Source organism: Haemaphysalis longicornis, unplaced genomic scaffold, assembly GCF_048455015.1.
Source record: "Haemaphysalis longicornis isolate Haplotype H1 unplaced genomic scaffold, Haemaphysalis longicornis Haplotype H1 scaffold_1, whole genome shotgun sequence".
Taxonomy (NCBI): domain Eukaryota; kingdom Metazoa; phylum Arthropoda; class Arachnida; order Ixodida; family Ixodidae; genus Haemaphysalis; species Haemaphysalis longicornis.
In genome coordinates this window covers 244,159,436-244,183,119 of record NW_027526203.1, presented here as the reverse complement: position 1 = coordinate 244,183,119, position 23,684 = coordinate 244,159,436, and the positions used below count along the sequence as shown (strand labels likewise).

The following is a 23,684-nucleotide window of genomic DNA, read 5'->3' as shown; positions in this document are numbered from 1 at the left end:
TGCACAGGCACAGGGCACGACCAATGACGCGAATGATTTCCCGCCGAGGCAGATACGGTTATCGCTTAGCTAAACGTGTTTCTGCTGCTCACGCTCCGGTCGGGCTGAGCTGACCGCTGGCAGCGAGCGCACTGTCAAAAACATACAGCTAAAACTCTTAATCATGCAACTGAAGTGCACAACGAGTCTGCTTTTTGGTGAGATATAGCAGCGAAGGCATTCATTGGTACCAGTGATATTCCGCGGCAGATCCAAAACACGTGCAGCAAGCGTTGTCGGTTCGCTCGGCCAGAAGCGATGCGTCGACCAAGAAAAAAGAGGGTTGGGAGGGTAGGGGGTTGGTTCGAAGCGCCCTCCTCACTCTGTCAAGAATCTGCTGTATCGTTTCGCTGTTGATTGCGCAGGCCGTATGAAAGTGCGCGCTCGCCGCTCCTCCAGTCCGGCCGTGGCTTGACTGTGGTAGTTCGTGAGCGCAACGTTTGGAAGCATGTGTTATCAAGACGCGCGAGCCAGCACGTCACGTAATATTTTTTTGTATTTCGCGGGCATATTCAATACGCTGAAAAACACTAATACCTAATGAATATAATGACAGAAAGTGTTTATTCTGAGGTTTTGAATACCGCTCTACAACTTTCTAATTGGGATTTTTTGCCTAGCTTCGTTGGTTCGAAAGTTAGCTAATTAAAATTGGCTAATTACCTAATTAAGCCACATACAAAAAATAGCGTGAGAAACTACATAGAAAAGGTAGCAACATGCATTTGGTTGCGTGGTCTTAGAATGCATGGAAACATTTTTAAACTCTGGCTAAAGTTAGGTGAAACACCCTGTATAAAAAAATGTAAATGTTTTGTCAACTATATTAGCTCTGCTTTTCTGATGGAGGTGAATAGCAAAAACGCCCGTGTGTACGAGATTTCGGCGCACGTTAAAGATCCCATGGCAGTCAAAATTAATCAGGAGCACTCCACTACGGCGCGCCTCGAGCTCATCGCCTGCGTTGAGTCTGCGCAATAAACCCTACAATCAATCAACTATATTAGGTCACAAACATGCTCCCTGCTAGTGAGCTGTGACGCCAGAAAAAATGATTCTGGAAAACACGATACAAAAATCTAATTTTAATAGATGAAATGTAAATTGTGGTTTATGAAAAACGCCTTTCTCAGTTTATTCGAAGCGAGAAGGGTCCGCTTTTTGGCACAGATAATAGATTACGCGAGAGTTGCACACGTGCAAAACTCGGCTGGTTCGGCCGATACGTACGCCTCTACTAACTCTACCGGAACGTGCCGACACGATTGGTCCAGAGCCACTTGGTTGAGCACGGTTGTCTGATCGAGCGAGCAGCCATTGAGCGGCGGTTCTTTGGGAGAGCCGCTCTGCTAGAGTGTACACTCTAGCTCTGCCGAAGAACCGCCGGGAGCCGAGAACCGCCGCTGAACTGAGCGGCTCAGAAGATCCGGCTTGTTCCTGACTCAAACTATAGCTAAGCACACAAATGTAACTGTGGGGAATCACAGGAGTTCATTTTCTTATTACTTTCAAAATGCAGACGCAGTTCTTTCACTATTGCCATTGCGGCCTCCCGATCTGTCATTCGGCATCGTCCCACTACGGCGGACAGCCGCGTTATGGCGAAGAGTGCATTACGGCTGAACGTCGCAACACGGCGGAGAGACTCACTACGGCGAAAAGTGCGTTACGGCTGAGCGTCGAAACACGGCGGAAGGGGGACAGTTTTGCCGTTCAGCCGTTCAAATGATCTGAAGCTAGTTTCATGCAACACTGTCGCAGCTGTACGTTACGTGCAAGAGCCCGCATATATGCTGACGCGTCTTTCCCGCATTTTCATTGGTTTCGGGCACTTCTTTATTTTTTGCGTGTTAATTGATAGCTCTCAAGCATATATATTTGTCGTTTTTTTTATTACAATAATAGCCACTATGCCATCAACCATAACCCCGCGCGCAATATCCCTTAGTTGTGTTCAGTGTATTTAGGTATATTTAGGTAGCTATTTGGAAATATACACCTTGTGGCAACCAGAACAATGTGCAGCGAGTCCGGCGCTATTGTGCAGTACACCTATATCCATCCCAGTTCCCTCCTCCGGCATAAAAATGCCTTGAAATGGTAGAATAAGTGGAATCAAAACCAATTTTGAGGGAATAAGGTCGAAAGAACAGGAGGGGCTATAGCTGTCTTTAACCTTGTCTTTAACCTTGTATTTAAAACAGTCTCTCAAAGCACTGTTCTGACTAGGCGCACGCTGGCGACAGCACCATGAATACAGATATCGCTGAGAAAGAAAAAAGAAAAGAGCAGGTGGCCTGAGCCAAAATTTGAGGCTTGTGGGCTGAAAACCTGTGACATGTTCAGATGGAAAGAGGGGGAGAGAGATGAAGACGAACCAACCGGCAGTACGGGGACTAACTTTGTAACTCACTTCTTTCTCTTTATTTCCATTAAGTAAGCCGTTGAGAATAGTAGGGCAAGAATTGGTAACCTACCATAAATAAACTCCGTGCCGTTAAAGAAGTAGAAATGCAGAAATTGGAGGGGACTCTTACAGACTGTCCAGTTGGCTTTTTGACATTTTATACCCCTGTGGCACGGGCACTTTCAACGGATTGAAGCGAAACGCGGTTGACTTTTCCAGCGCGCTCGATGCAGCTAAGGGACTAGTCTGCCGTCCGCCGGCCGCGAAGGGGGCTCCTCCGTGATGCATGCAGCGGTGGCGCTGCACGCAGTCGGAGCGCGGCCGGCCAGTGTCGGCCTGGGGAGCAGTGCAGCGGACGGCGCGACGGCGCTTCGCTGTGCTGCATTCGTAGGTATGGGCGCTGTCAGCCGGTTTTAAGGGCGCATTTTTGTCCTCTACAAAACAGATTAGCCAAATAAATTGGTTCCTACGAATACGAAGACTTTGTTACCGAAGCATGAATTGATGGCAGTATGTTTTTTTGCGAATTAAGAACGATCGACCCGCCAAACCATGGAATCGTGTCACTGCGCTCTATCCTCGATATCCTCTTCCAGGGAAAAGGTTTCGACACATTCTGGCATTCTGGGGGGCATCGGAAACACTGTCGGCACGGAATATTTTGCTAGCTGGGGCACATCACGTGGTATTTCGACTAAGTTACCTAACAAAGAAGCGTTTTTGTGTATACCCCCGCCGTACACTGCCGTGATATATAATTGATTCATTGTAGGGTTTAACGCGCCGACGCAACGCAGGCGATGAGGCGCGCCGTAGTGGAGGGTTCTGGATTAATTTTTACCACCTGGGGATCTTTAATATGCGCCCAAATCACGTACACACGGGCGTTTTTGCTTGTCGCCTCCATCAAAAAAGCGGCCGCCACGGCCCGGAATCGAACCCGCGACCTCATGGAGCGCGTGAAAATATTTGTGTTGTGTGTGGGCGCCTCGTAATTTTTTTTTAGGCGCTTTGGAACCATCCTCACTCCTCTTTGCTTGGGAGTCAAATACAGTATTCCCTCATTATAACGTGATCGCTTTATTCCAAATATCGCTTTATTCGAAATTTCTTCTGGTCCCAAGCCAAACGCATGCTTTTTAGGCCGCATTACTCGAAGCGCTTGAAGAGCCTTACCCGCTTAGAGCGAAGTGTCGAGCGGGAGGCGTCGCCCATTGGCGGCGACCCATCGGCAAGTCAGGCGGTCAACATGCATCCGGTCAACGCTAACTGGTCTTTCCCCGGGCGATTTTCTGGAGTCAGTTCATGCTCGATTTGCGTCAACCGACTTTAGGCAAACGGTCCAACTGCGTGGTACGGAGCTTAAATTTTGTTCCTAGACATTGGTCAATGGCGTGGGCACGACGGTGTGCGAACACCGACACTCGAACAGTAGAATTAGCAGTGTCGTTGACGAGGGAACGCTGAACCTGAACAGCCCTTGTTTTGCAAACTTCACGGCTGCACACCTCGAGGAAAATTTGCCCAGTGATCATGCAAAGCCTCTAGTGCTAAAACCGTCAGTTTTCATGATTGCGCTGTGTACCCAGAGTCAGAATCAGAATCAGAAAATCTTTATTTCATGAAGAAAATCAGATACAAAAAATAGGTGAGAAGAAGAAGGTGAGAGAGTGAGCGGGTAATCGTTTCTTTGAGCGCAACAAGCACAACCCTAGACTCTATAGTTGGTGACAGCTTAACTCTGCAGCGGCTTTTCAAGATCAAAGAGATTTTGTGTTCATCCGCAACCAATGGCGTCTCGCCGTTTGTGTGACGCCGGTGACGTACGTTTGAAAGGATAACTACTTCCAATATGGCCGCGCTCGCTTCCCCACCGCTGCTGCGCTGTCGAGCGACAACGAGGTTGCCGAGAACCGACAGCTCTGTAGGCGATTTGTGTTACGAATGTGCTGTAGTGCATCAAGAAGCCGCTTATCGTCACCTGTCCCGTGTGTGTCTTGCCGCGTCGTGGTTTGTACGTACGTGAGGAAATCGTGGCGGCACTGGTGGGGTGTTTTACGTACTCGGAACGTCGTCAACGAACTAGATCTTAGAACGGCAAAGCGTCGAAGCTGCATCTGTTGCTGGTGTGATTGTGGAAATTGTGTCGGTGTAACGCAACCTTTGTGAAGAAATAATGCGATTTGCTTTCGTCTACGGCAGTAGCGGTGACAAGTTGCAAGCGTTTTCGTTTGTTGCTGTGAGCGTAGGCTGCGCCCGATGTTGAGCGCAGGCCTACGTGGTGTCCGTCCGGCCCGACGCGGATCGTGCAAACGTGTGCGGCGTGTTTTTTGGCCGGATACGGCCGCTCGTACAGCCGAACACGTTATTAAGACGATTGCCATATCTTACAATGTAAGGTATCTTTCCTTGCCGATTCGCGCATTGCTTTAGCCTGCCGGGGTACGAACGGAGCAGCGGTGTGGCGTTTTTTCCCCCTGGCGTAAACAGGTATGATTAAACCATTATTGCAGACTCGCGAAGAAGTAAACGTTCGTGCGCAATTATCCGAGACTGGGTTGGGTAGCTTTAAGAAAATCGGTATGAACCTGCCTTCCTGCGAGAGACGGGTGCCTATGGCGTTCTGTTTGTGCCAATGGGCACATTATCGAACATACAAAAGTATGAACGAGTGCGAGTATTGTTGAGGTAATCAAATGTGGTTGCGTTTCGTTTCTTGACTGTCATTGGTCGTAATCATCAGTAGCATTTTTGAAACGTATAAGAGGGCTAAATAAACATCGAAACTGCATGATTGGTGGATTTTGAACCACGTCGTTGAATGAAGCCGGAAATGTGTGGCCCCTCAACATGACCACGTAGTTTTTTATACATTGCCAAAAATACACACGCGCGCAGCTTTTTATTATGCCTGCTAAGCTTATGGTGTGTATGTTCCCATCGCTACACTAAGTGGCATCAGAGAAACTGACTATGCCTGTACTGAGGCTGCGTATTTCGTGTGCAGTGTGGAATTTCTCATGTGAGCTGTTAAAGTTGTTTTGAAATAGCTGAATGCGTTTAGTAGAAATGAACCAATAGTTTATCTTCCCTTTATTTTCATGCAGTTTGTGTGATGGGCTTTATGAGTTATAAAAATCTGTCTATTGCAGCTATGTTTCATAGTGATGGCTGTAGTTTAATGATTGCATTTTGGTGCTTGTGTAGTTTAAGTTTCAACAAAGGGGTTACAGTGTATTGGCAGACATTAAGATTTCCAGTGTCTCTGTCATGATGGACTGTTATTATACAGAGTGGAGGACATGTTTGACCGTCTTATCATGGAGCATACTTTAATTTAGATTCAACACCGCTTCCCACTTTTAGATGTTTTTATTGTTCCAGCAACTGTGGAGAGCCTTCAAACAGTGACTGAAGGTGGTTCAGGTTGAAGAGCTGCAGTAATAATTGCTAACACTTGTGTATCAGGTAGAAATGAGGTATGTCACCCCTTCAGAATGCTATGTTCATACTTTTCAAGCATGCACTGTTGATTCTGGTTATACAGCTGCAAGTATAATAGAAAGCAGTGATGCAGCGTATCAAATTGGTTCAACTTCAGGCCTCCAGAGTGTCATGTCGCTGCTTTCTGTGCGCACTGTTGCTTCCAGCTGGTTCAGACGCAGTAAAAATTGGAAAAACTTACTCAGCAGGTCGCAACGATTTTACGTCACTTCTTCAAGATGCTATGTAACTCCTTTGCTAGGTTGAACTGTTCCTTCTGGCTAGAAAGCTATGGTAAGAAGTGAAAGCTCTAATAAAATACGTTGGAATGTGTTTATGTCAGGCCTTCAAGCTGTGATGTCGCTGCTTTTTATGCACACATTGTAGCTTCTAGCCATGAAGTTGTGGTGAGGGTTGAGGACACTTACATACATAGTACGTTAGAATAAATTCATGCCACACTTTCAGGCTATGAAATCGCTGCTTCTCTCGCCCACACATTGTAGTTCTGGCCATGAAGTTGTGGTGAGAGTTGAAGATGCTTATGTAGTACGTTTGAATGAATTCATGCCACACCTTCACGCTGTGAAGTCAGTGCTTTTCACGTGCACACTGTTGCTTTTGGCTTTAAAGCTGCATTAGGCATTGAAAACACTAGTGCAGCCAATCAAAATGGATCCAATGTCAGGCTTTCAGGGTGCCACTTTGCTGCTGCTGGCTGGAAAGTGTGGTAAGAATAGAAAATGCTTGTGTAGTAGCCCATGACACCTTGACAAGGGGCAGTGAGAATTAAATATTTCTTCTCCCTGTTCCAGTTTGGTGCTCTGATTGGTTGCAGAAGTGGATAAAATGGAAATGCATGCATGGAGATGTCGGCACATTTTTAAATAATTCACTTAGATCTCACGTTCATACTCATATCATTGGGCCTGTTGAGTGTGGTTGTCTAAATAGGTGCAGTAAGAATTGAGTGCACTTGTATAGCTGTTCGTTGGTTTCGTATGGGGCAGTCAGTGTTCAGCGTCACTGTTTGGTGTACATAGGGGTAGAATATTGGCTTCGGGAAGATTATCAGAAATTAAAATGCTTACACAAAAGCTTGACATGACAAATGGCTGCAAAGCAACTACATGTTGAACCGAATATTTTCTTTATGTATGCTATTTCAAAAGCCTCATCAACAATAAAAATATCTTCACGGTAGGCTGCTGCACATCAGTGTAAAGCCAATGAAAGTTGAATGTAGCACAACGTGGAAACGAACTTCGGACGGATGCATTTGTAGGTCACTATTCGTTTTTTTCCATAAAAGCTCGTTTGCTCGTTGCTAGTGCTTAAGGGTGTTTTTCTATCAATTTTCACTGTCAGTTGGGGTTCTCTGCGTTATCATTCCACTGTAAACTGCGCGGTGGTGATATGACACTAAAGAAACGACGGCAGCTCTTTTATTACATCGCCGGGAAACACCTCGGAAATAGTCGCCTGGATTGAAAGCATGACACTGTATACTGCCAATCTAACCAACTGACGTAGAGCGTCTTAATTCGCGTGTCTCGTGAAGTAGAAATGCTTAGTCTTGTAACGTTTCACATCCCGCAGTTATCTGCTCGCGCCATACGGTGTTGTCGTCTCGTTTAAGCAGAATAAAATAACGCTTGTTTCTTCGCACCTACAGCTGATTTCGCAAGGCAGGACACCTTATGCGGCATCCCGACCTCCACGGTTGCGTGCGTCGCCGCGATAGGTGTTTGCAGTGCGTCACTACGTTCGAAACAGTCGCATAGAACAATGCGTGGCCCGTTGATATCGCGGCCGATTTCTGAAAGACACCGATGAATTTTCGCCGCTGGTTTCCTTTTCACCCTGGGCTTACACAGTCCGTGCACTGCATCCAGCCATTGCGGCGACGAACCACCCCTTTCTTCCACTCTGCGTTTACGACGCTTGATTTAGCGGTAATGATGGCTGTGGAAGATATTGTACCGACTACATTTCTTGACAATGATTGCACACGCGAAGGGAAGAAATAGTCGAACTGCGACGAGCCCGACAAAATATAACGACGACCATTATGTTGATTACGTTCCTCCAAGCAAACGACGGCTAAGCGACGTGCAGCGGTCGAAATTCGAACTATTCACACCCAAAAAATCGTGTGCGCGTTGTTTGTATGTTTATTTCTGTTGTCTAACAGTAAAACAATCACAAATAGCTTTGATTTAAGCATAAAATACACCGGGAATAGTTTCTATCAAGAATAACCTTTGTTTTAGTGAGTAATTTTTTTTTCTCCTGAGCCAGTTTTTAATGAGGATGACTTTTTCTTTTTCCTGTGAAAATCATTCATTCTTCGGAATGAAACATATATAAACGACATCATAATCAGATGGTTATACTATCAGCCGCTCATATTAGTAATCATGGGTATAAACAGCTGCAATATAACGAACTATTTTTTCTAACCGCGGAGAGTCAGCTAGCGGCCAAACAACGCTTGTGGGCGGAGCTGCACTCTTACCCTGTCATCAACTATAGCCACGGCATTTGGGGCGGTTTCCAGCGCGAAATTCGAGTATCATTCCGTGGCGCCCGCACGCCTCCCTATAAATTGGCCACAGCCACTGCTACTTTTATGGGCGACGACCACGGCCTCATGCGTTGCTGGTCAAATCGGAGATGGGGTTTGCTCGTGCCCGACAAAAATTTGACAGCCAAAACTCACTTCCCTTTTTGCACCCGAATAAAGTTGTTCTTCTCTGAATACATTGTGTTTTGGTTCCTTGCAGTTGTGGTGCAATTAAAGCTCAATTGCTTTAAGCTCTTCTCGAGCGGTTGCTTATATCGAAATACCGCTTATAACGAAATTTTCCGCCGTCCTGCTGACTTCGTTATAACGAGGGGTTACTGTATACGCTTTGAAGCTTGAACGGGATCTGACTAATTCGCATCGTTCATTAATTAGGCCCCATCGCACGTCGAACGCTGCCTCCTCAGTTGGAAATATCTGTTAAATGTAAATGCCGAATAAAAGTAATACGAATGTACGCCCGCATATGATGTTTTTGGCACTTTCAATCAACAGACAGAAACTGTGGTGCTAGCTTCTATTTTGCGCGACTGTAATTTTTGTGAATTCCACGATTTGGAAAATTCGCCAACTTGAAGAGTGCGGGAAACTTTTTCACTAGAATCAGGCTTCCAAACAGTAACTGCGCTTGCATTCTTCATTACACAGGGCTTTCTTTTTTTCTTTTTTTGATCGCCCGCATACTCGGAGTGACTCGCTATACGTACACAGGGAAAGCAACAAGGGAGAACATCTGTGTTATGACCAATCATTTTACTTGCGGCTGTTTGAAATTAAAAAGATCAGCTGTTAAGGCTTATTTATTTCAATGACCATATGCCTTGCCTTAACATCCCCCCTCCCTAGGGGAAGTAGGAGGGCTCGGCCAGAAGTATTTAGTAACGGGTTTTTTGGTAAAGCATTTCACTACAGCTTTTTTTTTTTTTCTCGAGTCAGCCAGGACGGGTACATGCAGACCACCTTCAATACATGACGTTCGGGGATAACCACGTAGCTTTCACAATTAGCACAAACACTGCGTGTGGCGCCGCCGGGCTCTCCTGGAGCTGATCTCACTGTCTCAACAATGCGCGAAATAATGGTACCAGCGGTAGTAGAGAAACGGCTACTCTCGTTGCTGCGGTTTCATCCTTCGGTCTCACTCGCGAAGGTAAGCGTCCGCAAATAGCCTAGGCTAGCCCGATTCGCGAAAAATTCGGGCCGCCGAAATTAAAAGGACCTATAGTAGTTCTATTGCAGCTTCGATTGTGAGCTGATGTACCCCGAGCCGGTGGATTTCACCGCTCTAACTGGCCGTAAAACCCCCATGCGCGCCCGCTCACCGCGGCAGTAGTGCGCGGCACAGGCCGGCCGCTCTCGCTCCCGCCGCTCGGGCGCTCCGATTGCTGGCAGCGCCCTCTGCGCAGCGCTGTGCGTGCATCAGCGGCGCGGACACGCCTCCCCATAGAGAAGGCGCGCGGACGGAGCGCTGCGCGTGTTTCCGTCTCCAAAACGCTGTAACGCCAAAACTTCCGGTGACGTCACACAAAAATAAAAAACAAAAAACAAATACGCAGAAGCCGTCTATGCATTAAAGGAGTACTGACACGAAATTTCAAAGCTGAGATAACTATGTAAAACGCTTCCTTTTTATCAGGAGATATCTCCCAGCAAGTTTCAACAGCAACCGTTCAGCGAAACATATTTAAAATCTATTTTAATCTTCGCCCGCACGAGAAAGCCCAGAGCGGGCCGACGTGACATCATCTGCTACGTGCCCCAAACTGCCGACGTCGGGGCTCCCGTGACGAAGCCGACGCGCTGGCTGTGGTTGGCGCGCGCTGCTCGGGCGTGTGTACACGTCATGGTTTTGGGACTGACGTCATGCTGCCCGGGCCTGTGGGGACGGCGAAAACCTCGGCCGGTCTGGGCGCGCGCGTGCGCTCGCTCGAGCGCGCTTCCAGAGAGGCAGCGATACGGCAAGAATGGTGACGTCATGTTATACAAGCTGTCATGGCGGCCGCTCGGCGTTTTTCAGTCGAAACCGAAACTGGCACGAATAAACGACGCCGTAAATGAATGTTTACGCTGCGCTCGACCGTCTAATCTGTCACTCTATGATTAGTGGGCTGGTAGGCACGCATAGCAGCGAAAAAAACGTAACATAAAAATTTCGTGTCAGTACTCCTTTAAGTAGTAATAAGGATAACCATTAAAAGTAAAAATATTGCTGCGCGTGTAAGCATTTGCATCGAAACGTTTCATGCATTAACGAAAGTGGGGCGGATGCGCCACGAGCGCCTACTAGTGGTAGAAAACACCCGTAAAAAAAAAAAAGAAACAATGGCGTCTTATGATGTGTGCGTTTTGTCCACGAAGTTTGTGTAGGAACTGTTACGAATGTAGTGCATCATAAGGCTCTAAAGTCGTCTGCGCCGTGTGTGTCTTGCCAAGTCGTCATTTGTACGTGAGGAAGTCGTGGTGGGCTGTTTTTACTCGGAGCGTCGTCACCTATCTCCTGCCGAGAACGTCCTGGCTTCATTTGTTGCTGGTGTGTTGTGTGTCTGTAGCAGTTATCAAAAAAATAATAATAAACAGCGGGCGAGCGCAATCATCGTACAGGAGGCGATGGCGCGCTGCTTGTGTTTACATTCTCGAGTGACAATGGTTGTGATCGCATTGTTTTTCAGCAGTATGCCAAGCTTTTCACATGGACCATTTCAGCGCGGTTGCTTGCCCCGAGGCCCGTCGCCGAAGCTGTAATTAGCGATGTAATTATTAAGGGTATTTACTAATTAACAGTGAGCGGTAGCGGTATGGTAAAAATGCACACAGACTGCCTTCATTGCGAGTTGTGAGCCGGGAACGCTGTTTGGCGTTCCGCCTGGACGGAACGATATAAGCAAGGGCTTTCTCGAAATCCCCGTCATCTTATCTACGCTTGATAAAGAGCGCATCCTGCACCTGTAGTGACTATTTTTAGTCAAGTTCACGAACAAAAACACAGCCTCCGAAAAAGTTGTAGTTCTGGGTATTGTATTTCTGAAATGCAAGGGCGGAAAGTACATTGCACGATTTCTTTCTCAGCCAGTTAACAAACGGTGATATAATCGCAGGAATAATATTGGAATAATACTGCAGCATCTGAGTTGGGACCATTTTTGCAGGCGCCGTGCTCACATTTCTCGAAATTTCTATTTCCCCAGGACGCGTATGTGTCAAAATTGGAAGGTTAGCAGCAAAAGTAGATAAAGAGAGCGTTAAAATTAAACTGCACCTGTTGACTGTCATTTGCGAACGGTTTTGTTTATTGTCCGTAGCATCTAACAGTGGTTCAGAGACCAGAGTCACGTCACTTTGTTGGTACAGTGTAGGGTATGGGGCATCTCATAGCACCATTCCCTAATAGGCTGCATTGCAGGTGCTTAAAATATAAATTATAGCCTACATGTGAGAACGTAATTCCCAAAACCTGTGTCACCGAAATCATGCAGGTGCCATTGACAAAACTTTTTTCACTTATTCTCTACAGCTCCAATGCCACTATCTACCACCAGCTCAGCTCCAATTTCTAAAATTTCAGTAACTGGCGACAGTGCCAGTGTTTCAGTAAACTACTTATGTACTTTATTGCCGCTTTCCAGTTTTCGCTACAATTTGCGTAGACTTTTGTCCCATTAATTGCAATTTTTGAGGTGAAGATGTGTGCTAGCAGTCCCTTTTTCTTTTATTGATTTGATCAATCGTGTGGGGACACAAACCAAAAAAAATTGCACTTTCCAGCTACCTCATTGCATAGAGTTGATTTCCTGTACAAGCTGGGTCAACTTTTCAAGTGTAGTCACACGCCAGGAGCATCTTCTAGTGGTAACAAGGGCCGAGCACCAGGCTTGTACCTATTTTCTCAATAGGTGCCCGGCACCACCAAGGCACACGAATGCACATGGCGACTTCCACAGCTACGCTGCACACTCTACTCAGTAACCGCCTGTGGTAGGACATGCCGCCAGACTCTTCCTCCCTTCGGCAATGCGGTGTTGTAGAAGGCCGGGGCCCCACCAGATTGACAAAGGTCGGAAGCCCCTCGCAAGGGTAAAGGCAGCTTTCCAGGCGTGAGATAATTATCCTTTCAAAGGTCCGCACTCGACCAGGGACACCTGTACCCATTAAAGAAACCAGTGGGTGCCCGGCGGTGCGCAGATTCGAACCCAGTACTTCCCCATATGAGGCGAGTGCAGTACCTCTGAGCCATCGCTGATGAGGCATAGCCACATTACGTTTCTGCAGTGCACTGCAGAAAAGTTGTGTCCACGTAATCCAGGAACACATTGACCGCCAGACTCTTGGGGTTTTCTGTAGAGGGTTTTCTGACACCAGTGGTTAAGGCGGTTGCAGACTGCCTCCGTATCAATTTTAAAAGGCAAAACGAAAGTGCAGAGGCCCGATGAAAACAAGGTGAAAGTGATGCCGTATCTTCATAAGCCGTCGCACAACATAAAGAAAATTATTTCATGGCGCAGTGTTCGAGTAGTATTTTCCGCACCATGAAAGCTGTCCAGGCTGTGCACGCACATTGAAAATGCCGATACTGGGAGAGCTGGCAAAGGTCATGGTGGAGGTGTGGGTCCTATACAAAAATTACACTTGTGTTCATGAGAAGCACCAACTTCACAGTCTCTGGCATGTTCTCTCACCGCGGCTTCATGGCTGTAAACAAGAGGTGTGCTTGAGAAGCACACCTCTTTACAGCCCGAGGTGCTTTTACAGCCCGAGGGCCTCACATGAATCCATTCCAGCGTACTACATAAGTCTGCAATTCTTGCCGTAGCCTTCTAGTCAGAAGCAACAGCCCACCTCTGCAAAGGAGCAACATTAGCACCTCGAAGGACTGACATCAAACCATTGCAACCTGCTGGGCAACTGGTTCCTATTCTTACTGCAGCTGTACAGCCAGAATATTCTTGAAATGCAGCAACATGAAGCGCTAAGGTCCTGAACTATTCTGATATGCCGCATCATTTTCTATTCTTACCGCAGCTGCATAATCAGATGCAACCGTGCATGTTTGAAAATCAGTGACACAGCACTCTGAAGCCCCTCTAACTCGTCATAGTTGCTAGAACAATAATAACTTCCAAGTGTATGGAAGATATTTTGAATCTAAACAAACTAAAGATTTATGGGAAGTCTCTGAAAAAATTGTCCCACTTGGTAGAATAATGGCTCTATCGTTGTAAGGGGACGCTGGACACCTGACTGTTTGCCAATACACTTTGTAAACTCCTTTGAAAAAATTTATACTTACTGTTAAACTGCACAAGCACCAAAATGTAATCATGAAACTCCAGCCATCACTATGAAGCACAATTTCAAAAGCACATTTTTATTGCTCACAAAGGTCATTCTACAAACTCTGAAGAAAAATAAAGTAAAGATGAATTGCTGGGTTCATTCCTCAGAAATGCACTGCACAATTCCAAAATAACTTCAATAGCTGACGACACTTCAGACAGAATCCAACACTGCCAACAAAATAACGGCAATTTGAGATCAGTACACCCTTAGTCGGCCCCTTTGATGCCACCTTCATTAGCAACGGGAACAATGAACCAGCAGCGTAGCAGGCATAATAAAACACTGCGTTTATGTGGATTTTTAAAATCAATTTATCAAAAACACGTGAAGTAATGCCGCGGGGCCACATACTTTCAGATTTCTGCAATGACGGGGTCCATATCCAGCAATGTCTTTGGTTCCTTTTTCATAACTTGTAAAGAATACTACTGTAGTGTCCTATGTAGTGGCGCTGTCATCCCGTACTCCGGAAACACAGCCGCGTGTGGAAATTGCGGCGCACAAAACTGACAACTGTCTACCTCCGTAGCCCGCGGTTGAACCTGCTTCACGTGTGGCCACCTCGAGGTCACTTTCAACAGTACTGTCGAAGTTTGCGTCGCGGGCGTGGAAGACGCCCGGCCTGAGTCGCCGAAATTGTTCCAGAGAAAGACGCTGAGAGTGTCATGAACATTCTTACTGTTCACACTGATAATTAAGCGTACGGGTGTCTACTTTTATGTCGGGGTTCAACCTGTTTCTCTGGCATCACCCCGGCGCATCATAAAATTTTTAGTGGACACTGGCTCAGCTGTATCGATAATGGGAGAACAAAGCTTTCAAAACCTATTCAGAGACCAAGTTGAGCTGAAGAAATCGCAACCAACATCACTGGATTTTTCACGTCGCGTGGACACATCCCTGCCCTCACTCTGCACAAATCGAAAACAGCTGTAGTGACCTTCCACATTACCCAAGGTGGAACATCACTTCTGGGTATTGATGCCGTACAAGCTTTTGGTCTCCAGATTGTGGGCACAGAATTACACTGCCTTACTATGGCCAAACATTGACACAAACCAAATAAAACGTTGACACAAGGCCCCAAAATGCATCCACAGCACTCAAACAAGTTGTCACCGCCCACCACGAAACCACGCGAGTCTGAAGAAATAGTCTCTAGCGACGTCTGTACATCAAGATGAACTGAGACAAGCGACAGTGGAGGATAACACTCTCCGAGAAGTTTCCCGTTACGTGCAGACATCGTGGCCGCCCCGCAAGAATCGGGCACCTAAGCTGACTCCATACTATGAAGTCCGAAAGGAGTTGACAGCAGTTGATGGCATGCTCTTCCGTACTAAGCGCATCGTAGTTCCTGTCAAACTCACAGCGACTTTTGTCCAGCTGGCTCACAAATCCCACCCTCATATCGTGAAAAACCAAACAATGCCTACGAGAGAAGTATGATGGCCAGGGTTAGGCAAACATGATGAAACAGCTATCCGCAGTTCCATTTGTCAGCACGCGGAAAAAAGTGTCAAGATCTCACCCACACCACTCCAGCCAATTCCTCTTCCTGACAAACCTTGAGACAAGATAGCTATTGACGTTGTTGCTCCTTTTAAGCGTGCACCTGGAGACTACCGATTTGCCATTTCGGTAGTTGATTATTTTTCAAAATGGCTAGAAGTGGCTTTTTGCACTGATGTTACCACTCACACGGTGACGAAGTTGCTTCTAGCACTCTTCATACGTGAGGGTTACCCTACTGAAATAGTGTCTGTTCACGGTCGACTTCACATCAACGGAATTTGAGTCCTTCCTTGAAGACCGGGGAATCAACCACATCTTTTCTGTCGTGTACAACCCACAGGCAAGTGGTCTCGTTGAGATTTGATCGTGTACTGAAGTCATACATTCAACTGGCTCTGCTGGAGCAGCGTCCAGTGAAGGAAACTGTGACTGAGTACTTGAGAGTATACAGAGCCACCCCTCGCAGCACCACCGGTCTCTCCCCGGCCGTTCTTCTACATGGCCGACACATAAGAACTTCTTTGGACGTCATTGGTCAGCTGACAGCTGACTTCAGCACAAATCCTTCACGGGAGATGAGTCCGCTCGGAAAAAGAGTCGCAGAGTGTGAACGAAAAAGTAAGGCATACGCTGAACAACAGCGAGCTGCAAGAGTCCCCAAGTTCCAAGTTGGCACCTACATACGAGTGAAGAAACCAGTTGCTGGACCAGTTCCTGGCTCCAAGTTATGGACCACTATTAAAGATCCTAAAAAAATTGGCCGCTGGTCCTTCTATCTGGAAGACGGTCGAACTTGGAACGCTTCACAGCTATCAGCGGTACCAAAAGAGGCATCACCAGGGCAAGAAACTAAGGACAACTCTTGCACGTACAACATGCCCCCGTTGACGGACTACCAAAGTAGAGCTGCACCATAGAAGACTTGGATCACTGCACCTGGGGGTCCGCCACAAACACAATCTGCGAGTTCATCCGCAGATCAGTTGAGTCTTCACGCGCTGTACCACCACATGTTCCACCGAGCCCACCACAGCCACAAGGTTCGCAGCCACAAAGTCTGGCTCCAGGCTCTGGCACTGAGGAGTGCAGTGTACCGGTAGAGGGAAACGGACTCAATGCCAGGGCCACCACCTGACCGGCCCAGGAGAAATCGCAGACCTCCAGTGCACTTCCAAGATTACGTGTAGTGATTCGACAGCTGTCAGGGCTCATACAGACAGTGACTGTATTGGTGATTTCTGCACACAAACGGTGACCGTATTGGTGATTTGTGCAGACAGGACTGTTTAGTCTAATGATTGTTTCTTCCCCGGGAGGGAAAGATGTAGTGGCCCGCAGAAGCACCAGGTGCCGCCATATTATCCGTCGATGCCAACATGTGGTACCACCTCTTTAATATGCGTACGCGCGCGCACACACACACACACACACACATACACACGATGTGCAGTGCAGTGTATCTGTACAGCCGACATAACTACTTATGCTTACGAACAACCATAGTCCATAGCAGTCATGAAACTCTAACGCCAGCGCATTTGATTACCTGAACAATATTCGCGCTCATTCATACTGCTTTGTTTGTAAGATACGCAGTCTCAGACGATTGTGTACAGGATAAAAACGCATCGTTGCTCCGATAGTACTACCACCCAGAGCAACCTGCGAAACCACTCCGTAAAGGATACCTTCCGTTGTCAGTAGAGTGAACTAGAATGTGAGTTGTAACACCAGCTACGTAGGCCTCACGTTTAACGTCGGGTGAGCCTATGTTCACAGCCAGAAAAAGAACCCTTGTAGCTTGTCACCACTGCTGTGGTAGAACAAAGCCACTCAAATTCCATCAGGGAGATTTTACACAGACACACAACACACCAGCAACAAATGAAGCGAGGACGTTCTCGGCAGGAGATAGGTGACGACGCTCCGAGTAAAAACAGCCCACCACGACTTCCTCACGTACAAATGACGACTTGGCAAGACACACACGGCGCAGACGACTTTAGAGCCTTATGATGCACTACATTCGTAACAGTTCCTACACAAACTTCGTGGACAAATCGCACACATCAAAAAACGCCATTGTTTCTTTTTTTTTTTTTTACGGGTGCTTTCTACCACTAGTAGGCGCTCGTGGCGCATCCGCCCCACTTTCGTTAATGCATGAAACGTTTCGATGCAAATGCTTATACGCGCAGCAATATTTTTACTTTTTATGATTATCCTTATTACTACTTAATGCATAGACGGCTTCTGCGTATTTGTTTTTTGTTTTTTATTTTTGTGTGACGTCACCGGAAGTTTTGGCGTTACAGCATTTTGGAGACGGAAACACGCGAGCGCTGCTGCTGCACGGCATGTTTCGATCCCGATTGAGAAGTTGCACCGGTTGCACTCACGTACGCTAGATGGCGCTAAAAATGTACTTCTCATAGGGTGCCTGGATGTTCCTCCTCGCGGGCGAGGAGGAACATCCAGGCACCCTAACTTCTCACATTCGCTAACGCAGTAGTCTGTCTCTCGCCCGGAACGCGAGAGTGGCTAGAGAGACAGCAACGGGAAGTCGGAAGGGCCGCCCTCGGCTGTCATGGCCGGGTCGCCAATAAGGCGGTACAGGGAGACATGGGCTGGTCGAGTTTTGAAGCACGCGAAGCCTCCAGCAAGATCGCATACCGTGGCCGTCTCCTGTTCCTACCCCGCACGCGCTGGGCACGCAGAGTCTTCGAGTACCTATTGGCAACCTGCATGAGGACCGATTGGACGCGACGAGTGCATAAGTTGGAGGGGAAGTACGGCTTCCTCACAGAGCCCATCACCGCTGACAATGCAGCCAAGTGGTCGCGTGAGGTCCACCGGCGAGTCATGGAGGTGAACACTCTGTGGTGCAGGGGTATGGAGCATAAGTCCACCCTCGACTTCTATCGTCGCCACAAACAAGAAATCTCCACTGTCGACCTCTATGACAACAGCGTGGGCAGGATCCTGTTCGAAGCGAGGGCAGGAGCTCTTCGCACCCTCGTCTACCGCAGCCGCTTCGACAACACCATTGGGGGCACCATGTGCCGGCTCTGCGGAGCGGAAGAGGAGGCTGGAGAACACCTTGTCCTCCAGTGCGCGACTCTACGGCCCGCCCCGGTGGATGGCGCCACACTACCACGGGCACTCGGTTTCCCCCAAACGCCCGATGGAAGTGGTGACGAGCTGGACGCGAGTGAGAGTGGTGGGGAGGCCGGACACATCCCGACACAGAACTCTGCGGCTACGGCCACCAAACAGCGACTGACTCAGTGGTGGACCATTGTGCGCCAGGCCTGATTCAGGCCAGCAGTCTGTGTTGGGCAGTTGGCTCGACATGCTCACACAGGACCGTCACCTGAGTTCGTGTGCTAGTTCGCATTCGCATCACTATGCGTTCACCGTGAAAAAACTCTTCGGCAACAGTGGGTGTGTGAGTGTATTCGACTGTGGATCACCGTGCGTTCACTGTGTAACCTCTTCTGTCGATGACTTTCTTCTGTTTCTGTGCTCCCCCCGCCAACTGACGTGTGCGTGTGCAATCGCGTGGAGCACCGTGCGCTCGCCGTGAAACAACTTTCCGATAATTTCTTCTGTTTTCATGCCCCCCTGTGTGTGTGTACGGTTCTTTTTTTTGTTTTGTAATACCGGCTGGGACACCTCTTTGGTGTCCACCCGTTACAAAGGGTCAAGCCACTACATCATCATCATCGGACGGCGTCTGGTAACTTTGCGCGGTGGTAGTTATACGGAACTATATAAATGTTACTGCACCCTCATTTGGGTAAAGTAATTTGATACAATTTGTGGCGTTAGTTGAAGTTGTCACCTTCTGTGCCATTACTTAGCGGGGACGAGAATATCGCCGCTTTCGTCCGATCGCGCTTGGAAACTTCAATCGCGCTCGACAAACCAGGATTGAGATCGAGTGGGACTGGGCTCGATCGCAATTGAAACTTCCGTCTAGCAGCGCCCAATCCAGATTGAGCTCAATCCGAATCGACTAATTCGCGATTGAAAGTGCCCATGTGACAGGGGTATTACACACAAGCTTTGACTTGATTGATTTTGAGGTGTAACGCGCCGAAGCTGCACAGGGACTATGAGGAACGCCGTAACTACAGCTCCGGATTAATTTTGAGCACTCTTGGGGATCTTTGCCGTGCACCGAAATCTCAACCAAACGGGCCTTTCGCATTTTGCCTCCATCCAAAAAGCTTCCGCCGCGGCGGGCAATCCAGGTGAGGGAGAGGCTGTCTCCCTGTCTGGCTCTGCCACCGCTGGTACTCCTCGGATTTGCTCGGGTTTCAGGTTTAGGGTTTCGTTCGCTTTGCAGTTCTTGGTTCTTCTACTTTTCCGGCGTGCTCTTGGTGATTTGTTACCGCAACTTTCAGCCGTAACGCACATTTAGCCGTACCACCACCTTCAGCCGTAAAGGATAAACACGCGAAACACGCAAAAAAATAAAATAAGTGCCCGAAAACAATGAAAATGCGGGAAAGACGCGTCAACATATACATCAGGCTCTTGCACGTAACACACAGCTTCGACAATGTTGCATGAATCTAGCTGCAGATCATTTGAACGGCTGAATGGCTGAAACTGAAGGCCCAACCACATGCAGCGTATTTTCGGCGTCGCGCCAGCGTTAGCGTCGTTCGGCGTCGACGAGCGTCAGCGCGCGCGCCAAAATGCATGGCGACGCGGGCTGACGCTCCGGCGACGCCGATATCTACGCTCGGCAGATCTCGGCGCGAGCGCCGGAAGCGGCGCTGGGGCCAGTTTCCGGTTGTGCCAGTCTGTCTCGCAGTTTTAATGGCGGCCGACATGCCGAACACCAACGCTGAGGCACTAATAAGTGCAGTCGCTGCCCGCCCCGCTCTATGGCAGGCTAAACATAGAGACAACAAAAACAAACACCGCAAACAGGCGTTGTGGGACGAAGTGGCAGCAGCCGTGGCGCGTGGTGTTGCGGACGGAGGTAAGCACTTGTCACCTGCGCTGCAGCCTGTGCGCATAGTTATTGCAAAAAGTCGTCATTGTTTTCGTGTGTTTGTGCCGCAGAAACGGTGCAGAAAAAATGGAAGTCGCTGCGCGACAAGTACCGGCGGCTCTTCAACCTCATGCTGGACGCCGAAAGAAGCGGCGCAAGCGCGGAGGATATGCCGGTGATCACCTGGCGCCACTACGATCAGCTGGCATTCCTCAAGGACACCATGGAAGCAAGACCGTACGTGGTTGTTTCATTTCCGCTAACTTGCTCATGCACCATGTAGCACAAGCGTGTAAATGCTGCTGGGTGCACGCGTTGTCCTCTCATTTTCGTTTAAGAAACTTCAATTAAGCGAGCCATGTGTAGCCCTAGCGAGATTGTCTTGATGCGCCTTCCTAATTTTATATTGCCATTGACGGAAGTGCGTGTTTATATTCCCCTTTATTGAACTTGTGTACCTGCAAAACTTCCGCTATGTATGTGTGTGCGGGGGAGGGGGGGGGTGAAGGAAGGCACAAATTTCATTCAATGTGCTTGAATGGTTTGAAATGCGAAGTTGCTATGTGTGTGGGATTAAAACGTGCCTTCAGCAGTTATGTACTACGTGGTAACTGCAAGCATTTAGTTTGTGTAGTTGGCAAAAGGAAAGTGCAATGGCTATTCACTTACTTGTAAGTACAAATATGAATGATACCAATTCTGGCGTAGTATTGGTTCTTGAAGGGCACTTCATATGGTGTGCATTGTTTTTCACCAGTGATGCAGGCAAGGGAGCTTTGCATTTTCAACACTCTTTGCATCCATATTTATGTTGAGAAACTGGAAGGAACCTACGTTTTCAAATAATGTGCACCACACGCCAGACTTGCTGGTCTTTGTGAAGTACAATGCGTGCTGTTAATATAAAATTTCGATCACTTAGGGGCTGCATTACAGGTGCTTTAAAATTTGCCATTGGTGATAGAGTTAAAGAGGTGGTTTGCAGTTTTTGGAAGAGTTTTTGTTTACAGTTAAAAAAATATTCTATTGTTAGATAGATGCACCCATCCAACCTTGAGCAGTGTTGTCCCAAGGATTATGTAGTGCACCTAATATCAGTGGTGGGGCACGTCAACTGGTTTACCACCATTATAACAAACGTAAAAAAGCAGCACCAGGTTCAGAAGTGTGTTGAACATGTGTTCAAAAATTATAAAGTACAGTCCATTTTTAGATGTGTACACCATGTGCAGGTAAAAGGAGTTTATTAAATATACAGGAAACATTATAAAAAGTACAGTGGATATTTACATGTGTACGCTTGCACACAATCACAGGACATCTGGCAACATGACGAAGGCAGCGTCAGAAGCAATGCCACCTCCACCAGCAGGGTCACCACCACCAGCAGTGCCACCCCCACACGCAGCAGCCCGTGCCGAAACACCGATGGAGATCCTGGAGAACATAGTGAACTATGAGGACTTAGAGACTGTGTCTCTGTTGTCAGATGAGGACGGCGGTGCTCTGTCTGGCGATGCATTTTCTTCAGGCAGTGTGCCATGCTCAAGTGTGCCATCGCCTTCATGCTCGAGTGTGCCGTCGCCGTCATGCTCGAGTGTGCAGTCGTCATGTGGTGGGTCCGCCCTGAGGAGACCGTCGAAAAAAAGAAAAGACACAGATGACCCTCTTTACACCCACATAAACGACATTTCAGAAAAACTGGCAGCATGGAAGCCACTTGACAGTGATGAATACTTCGCCATGTCATTAGTGAGCTCCATGCGAAAAGTTCCCGACGATGTAAAACTGGAGATGCGCATGAAAGTTATGCAGGCAGTCAAAGACTACATGACCTAACTGAAATGACTTCCTGAAATAACACTATTGCTTTTTTCCCCCTTTAGTTTATTGCACTGCTTCTGCTATCCCTATCACATCACTTGCTTTGCTGATTTCGTTTCCTTTTATTCAATTATCCTGTGCCTTCCCTGCACGATTGTTTTATCTCTTAAAGGAGCACTGACACCAATTTTCGGCGTTAATATTATTGCACAGTTCGTTTCCTTCACTCAACAGAATACCCTGGCTGAAATATGAGCGGCCTGCGACGCGAAGAATATAGTTTAATGCCCGGCGAGGTCGGCTCCACCTCGTCGTGACTTTCCGTAGATGAACCGGCGTGTTCTCCTTGCCTCGTAGAGACTTTTGTTTGCAACGCCCCTCGCGCCGTATTTTGTTTGTTGCCTCAGATTAAGATATCCGCATCCTTCCGGGTTTTTCTTTTTCTAGCGTCACTTGTAGCTAAAGAGCTGAGAGTTGGTTTTTTTGGTGTCTTGTATGTAGTAGTGTTGTTGGTGAGGGTAATGATTTTGAGGACATTTCGAGTGTTGTGTACAGCTTGCAGAGCTGTTAGATGTTTCTTATAGTGAATGCTGTTGTCGGGGGTTAAGGATGTTTGTCCCATAGAGTGTTATGCGAGTTGCGAACTTGTTAGTATTTTTTTTTTGTAGTTGCGTTACTGAGGTGTAACAAGTGTTGCCTCTAGAGTGTTTCGCGTGTCTGTGACATTCATTCGACTCTAACACAATCCAGAAATCGGTTTCGAACACGTGCGTTGTGACGACGTAACTGCTCACACTGTGAGGCGGAAGGACAAAAATAAAATGCGATCTTTTGCCTCCAGCCTGTTGTAAGCATCAATTCAATTCACGCGATCTGCGGGGTAAAATAGCGAGTCACTTTTCTCTGGCCACGTCTTTAATGTCCTGCCCCCAGGCAAGGTAGCTGCAACAAGAACAGAAAACGCAGGTGCCTTGTAACTGCCACTACCACTTGCTGCCAAGCAAACGTTGCCTCAGAGAATGGATTGTTATCGCCCTTGCCTTCTTGACTGCAGTTCTTATGAGCTATAATCGCATCATTACGTGCAATTTAACCACGAAAAACATAAATATGACGTGCAGAACAGCTTGCATGGTAAAACACACTGCTACGTTGTTGGTATGCAATGCAAATCATGACGCTGGTCGCAATGAAAAAATTGCTGCAGACAAGCGAACCGCAACGCTTTTAAGTAACGTTTTTGAGATGAAATAAATGTGAGCGGAAATCTCAACCAACCTCAAGGCAATTGCAAGCCTTTCGCCTGGCTCGAGAGGCTCCCGGACGACGTACTGCCGCGTCAGGTCGGTCTCCACGTACGACAGCAAGAGGTCGAAGTTCCTCGGCGTCATTCTAAAATATTTAAAAAAAAAAGGCGTGGTCCCCATCCCGCATGCGCTGCATCTGCAAATAACGGGAAAAATTAGTAGTGAGAGAGGCAACATCAC

General features: G+C 47.6%; 1 protein-coding gene across 1 annotated transcript; it reads left to right on the top strand.

Annotated features, from left to right (window-relative positions):
- Positions 1-20,207: 20,207 nt before the first annotated feature.
- Positions 20,208-22,430, top strand: LOC144158382 (uncharacterized). The gene is made up of 2 exons (XM_077689253.1): positions 20,208-20,549; positions 21,613-22,430. The coding sequence occupies exons 1-2, from the start codon at positions 20,208-20,210 to the stop codon at positions 22,210-22,212; spliced, it is 942 nt and encodes a 313-aa protein (XP_077545379.1). The 3' UTR covers positions 22,213-22,430.
- Positions 22,431-23,684: the final 1,254 nt, after the last annotated feature.

What these genes read in the sequence shown, in the direction of transcription:
- LOC144158382 (XM_077689253.1), top strand. Translation starts at nt 20,208, where the DNA reads ATGCCGAACACCAACGCTGAGGCACTAATAAGTGCAGTCGCTGCCCGC. An exon ending in AAGCGCGGAGGATATGCCGG is followed by an intron (nt 20,550 to 21,612) that starts TGATCACCTGGC and finishes TGCAGGTAAAAG; the next exon opens with GAGTTTATTAAATATACAGG.